The sequence below is a fragment of the Gobius niger genome, assembly GCF_951799975.1.
Source record: "Gobius niger genome assembly, chromosome: 11".
Classification (NCBI taxonomy): Eukaryota; Metazoa; Chordata; class Actinopteri; order Gobiiformes; family Gobiidae; genus Gobius; species Gobius niger.
Window position 1 is genome coordinate 15,307,645 of NC_136862.1, and position 16,163 is coordinate 15,323,807.

Here is a 16,163-nt window from a genome sequence, read left to right on the forward strand (position 1 = left end):
GTCATGTATAATTCACGACGGGGAAAAAGCGCGTATCTGCATCCACAAATAATCACATAGCCTTGAACGGCTTTATGAGCTATTATACTGCAAACTCCATGTCTACACAAGGTCAGCTGATGACATGACATTAATAATGGCTCTGTCTATTCTTCTGGGAAAAAAGAGCAGAGTGGGTTATAAAGCAGTGCAGTCAGTAGTTTGCGGGTGATTTACAATTAGCAATAGAGCCGGGCTTGGCAGTGAATTTAATATGTGTAGATGTACAATTTTAGTATGTGTTTTTGAAATGTATTTGATGTAAAAAATATGAATAAAATACTGTATGTAAGCAGTGGAAAAGACACTTAGGAGTATTGCGATGCATGGTTTGCACATTTTTGGGCCATTTGTCTATGAAACTTCAATGTGTGTGTCTATAGCTATAAAGAGGAATTGTCTATATGCACATTTTTCCTGACTATTTCCTGAGTGTTTTTGAGCGTATTTTATATTAAGTTTTGCTCCACAGAATCAAGCCAAACCTGACCTTCTGGTTGCACATAATTCACCAAATTGTATCATCACACACGTGAAATTTTTGAAATCTCAAGAAACATTAGAAGTGGCGTCGACCTTGTGCAATCGTGTAATTGGTTGTGGTTTCACACTGGCAATGATCTTGCAACTTTATTCCAAGTATTTAAACATAAATCTAGTAACACATATATAGTACATCTTAAGATGGATTACTTTTTATTTGGCTCAGTCTTAAATAATAATACTTCAGTTTGAACGGTCTCGAGTTGTACAGTGGTGGTCTAATCCTACTTGGCCTTTTGAGGGAAAAGAAACCACAAGACACAGCATTCAAAACCACATATTACACTATTCATATTTTCTTTACCTAAAACAGTGAGTTCAGCAATCTCACTCTCTCGCTCTCCCACCATGTTGGTCCCAACGCACACATATTTGCCAGCATCACTCTTCCTGGTGTTGGTGATCATGAGCTTCCCACTACGAATCTGAAACAAAGCACAATACAATAAAAAACACTTGCTTATTCAGCAGAAGTTAGTTCGTAGTTTGCAAGAATGCCAATGTCAAAAAGTAAGTTTAAGCTGGGGCTGTACTTCTCTGGAAAAATAATGAATTGTGAATTTTTTTCATTTTTTTGATAGTGATGACCTGGATGGCTGGAGTTCTCCATAAACACAAACACAAGTACCTTTCGACCTCAGCTTATTTGAACTCCATGCTCCTCATAGTGTCTCTCCACTGTATAATGCAATCCTCCTTGGTTTCATGACAGCAGATAATCTTGCGCATACCTTTATTCAAGTATAAAAATCGCCCCGTCTTTCACACAGCAGCACAGAAGGTCATCTGTTATGAAATTACATAATTCATATCTGGTGCTACATTAGCGCCGTGAACAAAGACACAGAGAGGCTCTTTGTAGAGGCCTTCCTCAGATGTTCTGTCGGTGTGTACTTTGCCTTTCTGAAAACTTTTCGCCTTAGACGCCACACCGTATATATATGCACACTCATTGTCAAACACACACACACGCGCGCACTCTCTCATACAACAAAGTAGGGCCTGAAATGTGCACTCCATGCTGTTCTCATTCCTTTCATATTCCTTCCACCACGCGCCCCCACAGGCCACATGAGCTGTCTCTATACACTTTGAATGTGGGGTGAGGGAGCCGACACGCTGAAGCTTCCCAACGTGATGGCACAACGGCAGAGAGATGTGATACTGTAAATGAGTAGCACATCTGAGGACGCACGAGGCCAAGGTCTACTTTTTTTAAAATATCAGTGCTCTTGCTCTTACTACAGGTGCATAAAAATAGCCCTGAAGTCTCCAATTTAAAAATACAACTTTGACATCACTCTCATTGAAGAAACAAACACACATCACCGAGTTGGGACAATAATGTTTCACATAAATATATACAGATATATAAACTAATAAAATAGATAAAGATGGTTAAAGTGCATATGACACATTACACACATTTTTTGCTGAAACATAGTTAACATGATTATATTTAAGATTTTGGAAAAGATTGTACCCAGCTTTCTTTAGTTTGGCCATTTTTGTGATGTTTATAGTTACAATTCCTTATTGGACACAGACATGATGTGACATAGAAGAATGTAAACACTTTCAAACTGTTGCCGTTCGACCATGTTAAAGCAGTACTAAGTAACTTGTTTAACTTAATAAATCCTTTTCGTAGTCCCTCTAGGGGTAATACAAGTGTTAATGGGATGATTTCATCGCCCCCGGTGTGTCTGGCCAGAAAACCAAGCTTGCAGCTTTTCTGCACCGGGTCAGAGGCCCCAATACACACTAGTGGAATCACGAAGAAGAAGCTAACAGGCTAATTGTGGTCTAGTGCCACTGAAACAGTATTACAGCCAAGTATCTCCACTGTGTAACTGGATGTACAATATCCCTCTCTCCCTTTGTATTTTCTGTCAGCGTAGTATTTACTCTCACAATTAATGAGTAAAAAAAAGGCACATGTTACGACACCTGCAGTGGCGCTTATGACCTCTAGAGGCATGAGTCACTTAGTACCACTTTAAGTCAATGGCAAATGAGTGAAATTGCAATGGAATGTTACCTTCTTCCGCGTCACTTCCTGTCAGCAGCTTAAAAAAGTATGAAAAATATATATTTCCTGCCCTCGTGTCCCTCGTGGTGCCCTGTGGGGGGTGCTCCGGGGCCCTCAGCTAAGGGCTGTCCGTTCCTTGTATGACCGCAGCAGGAGCTTTGTCACCGGTTCTGTTCTGCCCAACATTTCTTCATTAAATTGCTGCTTCACTGAAATAAAATGATCTGATCTGTATTATAATGTGGTCTTGGGATTGAAACGGAACATGTGCATTAGGACATGTGAAAGATTACATAAATCAGCAATACACATCCATCCAGTTTTGTAATAACTATGAAATATTACGACATGGCTTTGTTGCGTTATTGCCATTAGTAAACTCAATGCCAGGTCTCTTGTATTGACTCAATTTCAGATCTAAATAGTCTAATTCAGTCTCTCTATTAACGTGTGGCCTCGTATAAACGAATGGCAATTACTAGAGAATTGGTTTCTACGTTGGGCTTGTAGCTCTATTTATTTGCAAGTTGATTGTGAAAAAATCTATAGTCAGTGTCAAAGGGGAAATTGCCTGGCACACATTCTCATCCAAGGAATATTGTGCGACGTTATAAATCATTCAAATCTCAAGGATGTTTCTTTTTCCCATCATGTGTGTCTGCAAATAGATTAAAAAAAATGTATAAGGCTGAAAAGAACAGTCCTCATCTTTGTTCAAAAGCATGAAAACAGAAAATACTTCTGATCTTGCGCTGTTCACCTCTACCAGACCTACTGCGGAGAAGCCAGTCTATTCCATTATTTTTTCACGCAGGTCATGAGGTCAAGGCTGTATATAGCCGGAGCAGCAGCGGGGGATTGAGAATCACGCTGGACAGCACCTGCCTCGCTCAGCCCTGTCCGCACACCGCCGACCGACAGAATCTATCATTACATATCTGCCGCAGGGATCAAACCGTCAACCTTACATTTAATAGGAAGACTTCTCCGGGCCAGGCCAACTCCACAAACAAGGCACAAAGAGGGACCACTGGCCAATAAGTGTAATGATCCTAGTTCACATTCAAAATAAAGCTTATGCTGGAGTTAGCTACTTGTGCTCAATTATACATATACCAGATTTTTAAAGTTTTATAAATGCATACAGTAGGAACAAAAATGCATATACAATTGTATGTGGAAATGCCAGAGCCTGTTTAAATTTGTAATGAAAGTGCATGTATCTGTATCAGGAAATACCAGGTAAAGCAGGAATATTTTATACAGATTTATACTTTGAGCATTATAATTTAAAATGACGTTTCCTGGCAGAATATTTCCAGGTAAGTAAAAAAATATAGAACGTGAATACCTTCAGGGATTCTTGTATGAATTAGGCTCATAGACAATATGAGGCCTATTAATAGGAAAGGATGACAAAAAAAATCCAGCAGGTAAGGGAGTGAATTTGCACACTCAAAAAGGAGTAGGTTGAAGTTATGAACTATGATGCTAAATGTGTACTGTGTGTGTACTTTATGTAAGGCATTAAGCTGACCACAGACATCCATCCACTTTCCCATGATTTCTGGCATGCTAGTATACATTGCTGAGTGTTTAGGTCAAGTGGGTTTAGTCATGACCCTGTCTGTATTCTATAAAGAACCTAACCAACTAATCAATGGATTAAAAGGATATTATCATTATGTAACAGTTGAATTTTGGAGAACTCTCGGCTCATGTGGCATCCTTGGACACGCTATAGCTGCTCGACCTACCATGTAATTAGTGCCTCTTGATGAATCGATGTGAAACATTGTGGTGGTGCCATGACTCCAGAGAGGATCCCAGTGGACTACATCTTACTCTGAGCAATGCCATTGACTTGTACCATTTTCTGTAAATACCTCTGTGCTGCAACTGATTAAAGAGTGAAGTGAAACCCTTTTTTTATTTCCCCAAGTGACCGCTCATCATTTTTAGCAGCAGTTCAACCACTTGGAAATTCAACTGTGGTTTATCTGTCCAACATTTTGGACACAGAAGCCTTGAATCTACGTCTATTCTGTTTCGTTGTCTTTCTCTTCAAATGGAGATAAAATGACTGCAGGATTATGCAGTCGTTGTGATGATTCCCCTCTTTTAGAGTGCAGAATATTGCGTGCTGGTGTGTTAAGGAAACGTGCATAGAAAAAACAAGTCTTCCTTCAAAAGTAATCCATCCATGTATAGTACAAAATAAATGTCAAAAGTCACAGTAATTCTAAGGTAAGCATTGTACTATACCATATGATGTGCAGCCATACCTCTTTAAATCCCCATCCAAATTATACTAAAAAATTTGAACAGGTTTACTACTTTTAGGCATAACTTGGTTGAATTCTTTTTTTTTTTTTCACAGTTATTCCACTGGCACAAAGGAAGCTGAATGGGGCTGAATGACCGTCTGTCTCTTGTATATTTTATCTATGCTTCAAACCAGGGGGCAGTGTCATAACTAGCTGAATTCTGATTGGCTGCCTCCACAAAAAGGAGAAGACTGACAGCTCCTGCTCCTCCTCCTGTGTCTGTGAGAGCAGCATTAGCATTAGCATTAGCTGCTGTCACTGTGATGCTACAAGAGGAACACTGAAGCTGTTGATGAGGCCAACATGACAAGGATGGACTTTATTTCAGTCATAGACGACATGTTTTATGGAAGCTTCCAAAAACAAAAAATCTCCAAAATACAGTATTAGGCCTAATTCAATTGTTTGTTGGATTGTATACTTTATTGTCCCTGTAGGGAAATTTGGGGCAACCTGTAAGGAGCAGTGGGCGACGGCAATGCTGCGCCCGGGGACCATTCTCTTGATGTAGGGCCAGGCTGATGTACATGTTTTTAGTGGTAGGAGAAACCGGAGTACCTGGAGGAAGCCTACGCAGACATGGGGAGAACATGCAAACTCTACACAGAAAGGGCCCGCCCAGGTGGGAATCGAACCTGGGACTTTCTAGCTGTGAAGCAAGAGCGCTAACCGCTGAGCTACCGTGCTGCCCATTCAATTGTTGAATTGTAACATTTTGAATTGAACTATGAGTCTAAAGGTCTGAATAAATCTCAAAAAGCTGGGTGTAAAAATGTAGGGTACAATGTCTGTACAGGTCCATGATAATGAACAGAAAATATCATGAACTTCCCTTGTTTGAAAGACCACCAGCCACCACTTAATTATATTTACTATATACTCCTAGCTAGACGCTTTCTTATCAAACATAACCAGGGCCATGACTGCCAGTGGTGCCACTGACTTGCGATGGTACAAATGCTAATGTACTGCCTTAAGAAGGAACATACATCTAACACACGTGTAGTCTTCCAAGCCCTCCAGATAAACACCTTTCCCATTTTTGCTTTATAAAACCACTTCACTTTTTAATTAAAATCGATACATCTCACTTTTCCTATGTGTAGGGAGTGCCCCATCATTAAAAGCTTTATGTAAGCATGCATGCGATTATTAATAAATAATGGCTTGGGACACAGGGGAAATACTGGGAGTAGTTGCAGTATATAGTAGCCATAAATTACTTTGTGGTGGACTCCTCCTTCCCCGAGAAGTCTTTGAGCAGCCAACTCTAATAGGCAAGACACATTCATACAATATTTCCATATGAAAGGCTCTGATTGGACAGGACAACATGGAAGTATAGGAAGTACAAAGCCCAAACAGCCTTTGTATCTTATCTCTGAGGAGCCCCCCTGTGCCTGTAATCCACGCCGCTTCTTAAATCACAGATAGCTGCTCTGTCCATCACAGCCCCCAGAGACACTCTACCTGTCACTCCGCGCTAAGATGAGCTTTGAAACGGCTCCGCTGCCTCTCCTGCAAGCGCGCACCGGCATTCAGAAAAACAAATCAACACACTCATATATACGCACATTCAATTATGTGTGCGGCTGGGGTATAGGAAGTACAGGCATAGGAAGTGGAGCGATAGGTAACCTGTTTTGTGCTTTTACTACCCTAATTCATCTGAAGCCTCCAGGGCCCAGAATCGGTTCAATGTTCACAAAACAGCAAGGGAAAATCAATAGAGGGTACCGCTTTGTGACAGCCTTATATATAAGCTTCTGAGAGATGCTCATGTAACACTGCTATTATTATGTATTTTATCACCTGTAGTACAGACAAGTATAAATTCCAATTTACTGTTCTTTGGAGTCAAGTTTTGTATCTATAATTGCTAATCTAAATGAGGTTTTGATAATAAAGATGATAACGTTGTTTACTCAGACACATAGATTACCGACTAAGATAAAGAGATTATCTACCTGGAAGAAATTGGTAATATCTCCTAGTTTTTGGAAATGCAAATCCTTTTTTTTCCTCCAGTAAAAGAAGATCAGGCAAAATGTTCAGAGATACATAGTTTTTAATTTCAGTGATTAAATTATTTTCACCCCACTCCACCTTCAAATAAAGCTGTGGGTGTCATAAAAGTGTTAGGGCAATTTACTCTCTCCTGCAGAAAAATAAGGAAATAAAATTAATTCTCACTATCACGTCATCCAGATTTTGAAACCAGATCTTTCTGACTGTCTATTGTTGTGTTACAAGAACTGCCAAATTAGTTATTTTCTGCTTATTACGGTCAAAAACAGCGCCTTCTGATCGACTGCTTTATTTTACACTGCCATAGGGAAATCTCATCATTACTATCTTTAAAATTGTACATACATTTCTCTCTCAGTTTTTTTTTTAGCAGTTGTCAAAATTGAATCGAAATAACAATCTCTACACATGAAAATATGAAATTGAATCTAAAAGTGAGTTGATCAATGTGACAAAAATAATTGATTGAAACATTTTTTTTGCCCTCAGATCCAGTGAGTCCACTTTGCCTTTGGAATGGTTTTATAGTTATTGGTTATGAAGCTATATCATTACATACCTCCAGCCCATGGTTACATTTATTGCCAAAACAGATTAATGCCGACACACAGACTTATTACAAACAGTAGACACAGATAATGTCTGGGTGTGCTGTAGTCAGCTATTCTCCTTCTCTGAACAGTACATACAGATCAAAAGGTCAGTGGTACTTCAGACTTTTAAACACAAGAACAATATAGAACTATAATGTTGTTTATTTTCTTACAGGTGAATTTCTCCATTATGAGATCAATAAAGTTCTGTCTTATACTATACTGTATGTCCCCAATCTATCATGCACTTTAACCTCTTTAACCCCGGCCTTAACCAAAAGCATCATCTCCAATCTCCAATTCAGCTTTACCCAAATCTACAAGTTTACAGCCAATAGGCCAGGGTAACGCCTCATTTTATAAATAAAGTTTCATTGACTGATTAACCCCTCCTGGAATCGCCACCTTAACATGGTGGAGGGGTTTGAGCACCTGAATGATCCTAGGAGTTTTGTTGTCGGGGGGGTCTCCCATGGCAAACAGGTCCTAGGTGACAGGTCAGACAAAGAGCTGTTCAGAAGCCCCTTATGAGAGACAAACAGGCCCGGTTAGAATCGTCAGGCTGTCCTTCTGTGGACCCACCACCAGCAGGAGGAGCCATAAGGGGCAGGTGCAATGTGATTTGGGCAGCTCCAACGGCCCCCACGACCCGGCAACGGACAAGTGGAAGAAAATGGATGGATGGATGGATGATTAATTGATTAGAAAGCTAAAACCTACAAAACTCATCTAAACTGATCTTTTTCCTTGCGTTGTTGCCGCATTGTACATTTTTTCATTGCTTTTCATCACATTTTTGCCACATTTTCATCACTCTTTTGTTGCTTTTTTTGGACACTTTTTTTGTTGCGTTTGTGGCTTTTTCATCCTCGTTTTTGCAGATTTTTTTCCAGAAGCTTTTAGATTTGCGTAATGCCAAACTTCGTCTGGAGGAACAGCCCACTGAGCCGCACTCGACACTCGGGCCCTTGGAGTGTTGGGGGTGGGGGTTATATATACACATATGCAGGCGGTCCTGACCTGAGCCACCTCTAGTATGTCTTTATGTGCACGTTTAAAAAAAGGCTATACTGTGCAACTCCAGATAAAAAATAAACTAAAAAACAATGCTAAATCCACAATATACCGTGATGCGCTCATCCCTGTCGTCCAGACCGGAGCCGTCTTTCCTCCAGGAGATGGTTGGTTCAGGGTGTCCGCGCGGAGGCTGACACTCCAGCACTGCAGGCTCGCCCACGGCAACCATCACGTCCACTGGGTTCTGCCTGAAGTCATCTCTGAGTACTGAGAACACAGAAAAAAAGACCACAGTCACAAAGAGAGCAAAAGGTTGGGAGCGCACATTTACAAATGAGGCTAATCTCGTTTCAAGGTTTTCTTTTTTTCTCCTTTAAAAGATGTATTCTGTGCACAAGGCTTTTCAAACCGCATTTTTATTGTCAATCATCTGGTAGGAGTGTTCTTCAGACCGCTACTTTACCCGCTCTAACAGCAGGATATTGTGTACTTGTCAATGAAAATATAACCTTCTAACTTCCATTCGACGACAACATAATAAAGGGTTGTACAAACTCGAAGCTGGAATTTGATTTGTTCCCCCCCCTAAAACAGAATTAGGCCTTTTCTTTTAGATGCGTGGAGAAAAAAAAAACTTCCTCTAACACCATGAGATTTTTTTGTGATAAGACCTAGAAAAGGAAAATGCCCGACAGTGCAAAGACAAGTTGACACAAATCCACAGTCCACCGCTGAAAGGATGAATTTAAAACAAATACAACAACAAACACACTGCAATTCATCATTTCCCATACACTACAACGCCTCAACCTGAACCGGAGCCCGCACAGACCTGCATCCAATCCCACCAAGTCTAAACTATGAGTGTGATTTCTATGTGGCCACAAGCAGCTCCTTCCTGTCTCCACTGCAAAGCCTCAAGATTCAAACAGCTCCAGAGAATTTTCACTTGAGTAGAATGCCTTCTATAAAGAGTCAAACGTGTCGTGAAATTGCTTCAAATGATCCCCCAACTATTATTTGCATGATTACAGCGAGGGAGAAAATGCATTACAAATAGGGCGACATGGTGAAAATGGATGCACGATGAATCAAAACATCTTTGCTGAACATTCCTGCTGCTGATGAGGTGAACAACATGTGCTAATGCGGACGGCCCCCGTGCATGAGCGACTGCTGCTAAGCGTTCCCAGTCTTGAATTACACAGAAGGGAACGGGGACGGAGGGGTTTGGAAGGGGGCATGGGAGGGGGGGAGGGTGGGGGGCGGCTGGGGGGGGGGGGGGGGGGGGGGGTTGCTCCGAACCTGAACAAGCCAAGCCAATGGAACCTGCGCCAACAAAGAGCTAAAGCTAGAACTCGCTGGAGCTGGACTGGGGTGAAAAGACAGGAAACAATGGAGGAAAAGGCATAATGATTCCCAGATGGCAGCAACCCATTCACCTCGGCAGCATCGGGGATTTTGTGTGTAACACTGAACTAAGAGCGGGAACCAAGGATTTCCCGATGTGCGCCGCGGATATGGGAGAACAAATTGGGATGACCTCCTAATTGGACGCATTCGGGGCCCCGCACATCTTTCTTGAGCCCCCCCCCCCCCTCATATCCCCTCTCCATACAGCAGCTTCTGATCCACAGAGCAGAGCCGCGACCAGCCTCACTCCAGTCGGCTGAACGCTGATGGGAAACAGCTGTCCTGGGAAGACCACCTCCTACCTCACCCCCCAACCCCCCCCCCCCACCTTCACCATGCATCCCTACACTGGCTCCGCTATGTCACATGATAAAAGGCATTCCTCGTGGGACAAAAACATGGCTGAAGTTACAGACAGGAAGGGGCTTAAGTACGTCAGACCTGTACAGCGAGCTGGGTCCGTTGATTGATCTGCAGATTTTGATCTACAAATTCCAATAGCAATCAGATTACACATCTGGTTTAGCATTTAGGGTGGTCTACAGTCAACCTCTTACCCCCAGCCTGAACCGAGTGTATTTTCTCCAGTTTGGCTTTACCCAAATCTAACAGCTTCTCGACCTACAAAACCTACAAGCTTATTCCTTGATACGATTGTCCCATTTTTTGGTTGTGTTTTCCATCACGTTTTTGTTACTTTTTGACATATTTTGGTCACATTTTTGTGGCTTGATCACTGTTACATTACAGTACAAAAAAATAGGTTAAAATGCTACAAAAAAGCATTGAAAACGTGACAAAAAGTAACAAAAATGTGTCAAAAAACATGTCAAAAATGTATCACAAAAGCAATGAAAACTTGACAAAAATGCGGCGGCAAAAGCACAACAAAAAAGCAATGACAACAGAAGAAGCTTAGATGGGTTTTGTATGGGTGTTAGCTTTCAATTGAGGCGTTAAACTGGCCTATAGGCTGTAAGCTCCAGTCGAGCAGATTATAGATTTGGGTAAAACTGGTGAAAATCTGCTCGGTTAAGGTGATGGTTAAAGCAAAACTAAGCAACTCACTCCCCTAGAGGCCATAAGCGCCACTGCAGGTGACGTAGTATGTTGCGTTTTTTTACTCATTAATTGTCTGTGAGAGTAAATACTACGCTGACAGAAAAGACAAAGTGAGAGAGGGATATTGTACATCCAATTACACAATGGAGATCATTTTTTTTCACTCAAACTTGGCTGTAAATACTGCTAAAATGGCGCTAGCCCGCAGTTAGCTTTGCCCGTTGGCTTCTTCTTCGTGATTCTATTAGTGTGTATTGCGCCTCCGACCCGGTGCCGGGGGAGATGAAAGACCCCCCAAGTATCCCATCAACACTTGTATTACCCCCAGAGGGACAACGAAAAGGATTTATTAAGGTAAACAAGTTACTTAGTACTGCTTTGAGGGGTTAAGTTGACTAAGTAAATCAAGCTTTGATTAAGCTGATAGCATAAATAATTCAAGTAAATAATACAAATTAATAGTATTATTTATTTATGTTTATCATTGAGGGCTAAAAGAGCAGTTGTTGTCGGTAAGTCTAGTTGAAGATTGCAGATTGCCCATTGATTGGTTAGTGTGTTGTTTGCGAACCCATAGTAACTGGGTTAAGTACATGGCTAACAGACAAAAACAACTCCTGCTAAATTACATCAACATGCAGCCACTTAAAACAAGGTCGTATTACATAAAGCCCGCTCCATTCACAACATGCCTTGAACAGGATTTCAACATGTATAATTGGCTGTGAAAGAAAGCGCTTTTACGCCCATGTCGCTTTGCAAACTTAAATTGTAGAGTTGGTCATGCTTTGATTTCCAGCAACCTCACCTAAAATATTGCTTACTCCAGCTCTGAATAATCTTATGAAATACAGTGTGGCTTTTCGGCTCATTTGAGTTATGCAAAGTAAGCACTCCGAATAATTTAGACCATGTGTATGCAAAGTGTTTATTTTCTCAAAGGGTGAAGTTTAACTAGGTATTAAGCTGTAACAGGAAAATTATGCTTGCCTGACATAAAACCATACACCCATGCACTATGTAAATACTTCATTCCCAAAAAACCAAAAACCATGATAAGAATTTGCTTTGCACTTTCCCTTTTCACACAAGTCTTTCTCTAATACAAAATCAATAACAAATTAAAGCCGCAAGCGGCATTTAGAGGCCCTCGCGAGCAGCGTTGGCCGGTTGGCGCACGCCGTCGCACGCCACCGCAATAACCGGGGGGCGCTAACGCGCCGTACGTGGTTAAAATGACGCTGCCACCCTCGGTTGAGTTTATAAAAGAGCAAAGGCAAGAAACGGCGCCTTCGGCGCCAGATCACGCGATATTTCCCAAAATGGCCGACTTTGTGTGGGTTGCCTAGCAACCACGTAATATACTTTTTTGTTCGGAAAGTCACGACGAAGGTGTGTACCAATTTTAGTTTGGCTACGCCAAACTTGACATCGGGTCGTTGCCATGGCAACATGGTGGGAAAATGGGCGTGGCCATAATTTACTTTTTGATCGGGGTCACGTGATGGATGTCTGTGCCAAATTTTATTTGTCTACGACAGAGTTTACTTTTTTTCTCCATTCATTTTCATTTGTTGCTCTGCAGGGGGCGCTATTGCGCCCATTTTCAAAATTCCTATATCAAAACATCCGGGGCCAACGACTCGACCAACGATTCAAGTTACGCTCAAATCGGCCACAGTATGTGCGAGTTATGACTCTTCGAAGACGACGGCGAGCGCCGAAAACGTACGCCAAATTCATGGCGTTGCCATGACAAAACCGGAAATTCTATTAGAAAGTTTTTAATAACTTTTAATGCCCCACATGTGTAGATGATCTGGAGCGACCGGGGAGTCGCTGCGTTCAACGCCCTAGGACGAGTTCGTTCAAATGCGAGGGCACGAAAAGGCGCCTTTGGCGCCAGGTCGCTCTTCTGGCCAATATGGCCGCCGTATAGGTGGTTGCCTAGCAACCGCGTAATATGTTTTTTTTTTTGGCTTCATGTGACCAACCACTGTGCCGAATTTTTTTCGTCTACGACGAACTAAAATTTTCGGGTTTTTCGGGATTTTGGGGGCTCTGGCCATAGGCCGCAATGTTAACGTGGTTTTTCCAGGGGGCGCTGACGCCACATTTTTTTGAATTTTTGAAATTTGGAGATGTGAAAGTTTTTTTTTTCACCTAATTGAATTTTGGGCAAAAACGACGAACTTAAATTTTCGAGTCTCTCCATAGGCGCAATGTAATCCTGATTTTCCAGGGGGCGCTGACGCGCCATTTTTCAACATTTTTTATTGGGATTCATTGACACTGTGTATCGCCGGGATTTTTAATTTTGGGCAAAAAATGGTGAGTTTTCGTCGACGACTCGTCGAGTTATTCCAAAAAAACACGGATAGATGAAAAATAATAATAATAAGAATAAGAATAAGAAAAACTCTTACAATAACAATATAGCGCCGCCTGCGGCGGCCCATATTTATATCGTCGGAAAGGTCTCACGTCCAGTAACCCACCCGTAAGGTTCATTGTCAAATACGAGCGCGTTGCGCTCGTATTTTACCACTTCTTTGTCAATATTTCTTAATGCGTTTTTTTTTCATATTTTTTTGCGAGCAACAACAAATATGCCGCTTTCGCGGCAAACACCTATATCATTGGATAGGCCTTAATGCCCTGAGTCACTCTAGTAGTGTTTTGGGCATTGGGAAGTGGCCATGGTCGATGACGAGCGCGTTGCGCTCGTCATCGACTACTTTCTTGTCAATGTTGCGCCTTCACTGGATTTTTCACCTTTTTTCACACGAGCAGTTACAAATGTGCCGCTTTCGCGGCACACGCCAATTTCACCGGACAGGGCGTGGTGCCGGGAGTCCCCCCATTACTGTCTAATGCATGGGGAGCGCTCCGCGCTCTGTTTCTTGAGCGCTGCGCGCTCTTTTCGGGACGTGCGCTACGCGCACATCTTTCTTCAGTGCGCTCCGCGCACTGCCGTACAATTACAATAGGCCCGAGCCCTGCCAGGCCGCTCGGGCCTAACAAGCTTCACTCAGTTCAGTCCACAGCATTTCCCTCTCTGCTTACTATGTCTTGTATCGAAAAATGTTTATTTCACATGGCTTGAGTACCAATTTGCCCTGCAGCTCAGGCACGGAATAATTTAAAAGTTTGAGCTGCGCAGGAATAAAAAGAGATTAATTAATTAATTTAGTGGGATTCATTTTTTATGTTGCCTGATTAACGCCACGTGAACCGCCTGCCAAGCGCCTGGATACTGAGGACTTGTGAAGAACTCTCCATTGGACAACCACCACCAATTACCTTTTGTACTACCCGCCATCAAAAAGGCGGCATTATTAGAGCGACTTTGATTGAAGGGTAATTCTTCAATTTTTACCTTTGGACTGAATTTGAAAAACTTAATCCTCTGCAAAGTAAAGATTGTTTTGGTGTTATCACACTTTTAATAATTCATGTCTCTCCATGAGTCATTCCCAAAACGCTTATGTTTACAATACAATCTCACTTTCTCACAAGTCTTTCCTCACAGATACAAAGCCAGTCGCAGCATGTGGGCGAAGCTTCTGACTGCATAACCACCTCTAGGTCCACGGACGCCTGTTTAGCTAGAGCTTTGCACCTCTTGCTGTCTTCTTTTGTGCCTTCATCTGATCCCTGCAGATGAGAATCTCCTAGACCACTTCAAAGCAGCTGCCCTTGGCCCTTACTATCCTGGATCTGACAGTTTCTGACTCGTTGTTAGTCCTCTGGAGTCAGAGCCAAGGCATAAAAGAGCTACAACCACAGCCCCGCACCAATAGGCCTCTGTGCAGACATGAACTGGATGAAAAGGGAACACAATGCTAAGTCCAAAACACAACATGGACACAAAGGGGCAGAGATACAGTTTCACAACGCATTATATTGTTGTGATATGTGACCAAAGGCAGGTTGTAAGTAAGCAGAATGTTCCTCTAAAGTTTCCCAGACAAAATTGAAGACTTAATGGCCTACCCAAGTACTGCAGGGCTGCCAACTCTCACGCTTTCGGCATGAGACACACACATTTGAGTGCCTTCACATGCTCTCACTCCTCATATCTCACGCTCAATCAATAAATAATCCTAATTTTCAGCAGACGCTTTATTCTTATGTTTGTCTGCCTCTCATCTGCTCCTACAGCATGCATGTGTATGTGAGAGCGCTCCTCTTGTGCTATTGGTCTGTCTGTCTTGTCCATCGGTGTCTCGTCTCATATTGGACATTCTACCACAGAGTCCTGCCCTGTTGTGTTCAGCTCGTGTGTGAGTGGCTCTGAGGGGGCAGAGTTTCCCACACTTGGCATTGGACAACAAACAACAGGAGAAATTCCCTGGAATCACAAAACTATAATAAAACAGCTGTTGAACACAGATACCCGTGAGCTGTACATTTGGCGCAGAATACAGAAGCCTTGAAACAGGGATGTGGACATTTCTGCAGCAGCTTGTAAGTAGTGCTGAGTGTGGAGTTGGAGATTGTCATAAAAATGGTGTAATGTTTTCTGCCAGATGAGAAGCATTCACCTGTAGAAGAAAGTAAACAAGCTCCAGTTGATGTGAAACAATAAGCTCTCACATCAGTCTTAGTAAATGCCGCTTCTAAAGGTAAGACTATTATTATTTTCGTTCAGCCCTAAGTTATGGCTTTGACAGAGATGGGTAGAGTAGCAAAACTACTCATAAGTGCTGTTACTCTAAAGTACTTTTACTCACTAAAAAGTAAAGACGCTCTGGGTACTGTTACACTGTAAATTTCATTCAAGACATAAAACAACATAAACAAGCGTATACAATGAAAACAACGGCTGTAATTCTTCAGGTAAGAGACTGAAGCTTTGTCACATCCAGATTATGTGGAAAGAGTAACCAAATGTTTTACTCAAGTAAGGTTAAATTTATTTAAAAAATGATTTTACTAAATTTACCCAAATGCTCCCCCACTCCAACAACACCAAATGTTGGCAGCCCCGGTACTGTCCAGTAGGAGTGGTCATTTCTTATTATATATATATATATATATATATTTTTACAGCCTACTTGTCCCCCGCCCTGGACCCTCAACCTAAATCGCAAAATGTGTTTGAAA

At 42.0% G+C, this 16,163-nt stretch overlaps 1 protein-coding gene across 2 annotated transcripts in view; it reads right to left on the bottom strand.

Annotated features, from left to right (window-relative positions):
* Positions 1–16,163, bottom strand: part of LOC306970236 (roundabout homolog 1-like) — a 124,289-nt gene that overhangs the window by 26,537 nt on the left and 81,589 nt on the right. For both annotated transcript variants that reach the window (XM_079566114.1, XM_079566115.1), the window contains 2 exons: positions 8,689–8,846; positions 887–1,007 (listed from right to left, as the gene is read on the bottom strand). In XM_079566114.1, the coding sequence (XP_079422240.1) occupies positions 887–1,007; positions 8,689–8,846 (279 nt within the window). The remainder of the gene's footprint in view (positions 1–886; positions 1,008–8,688; positions 8,847–16,163) is intronic.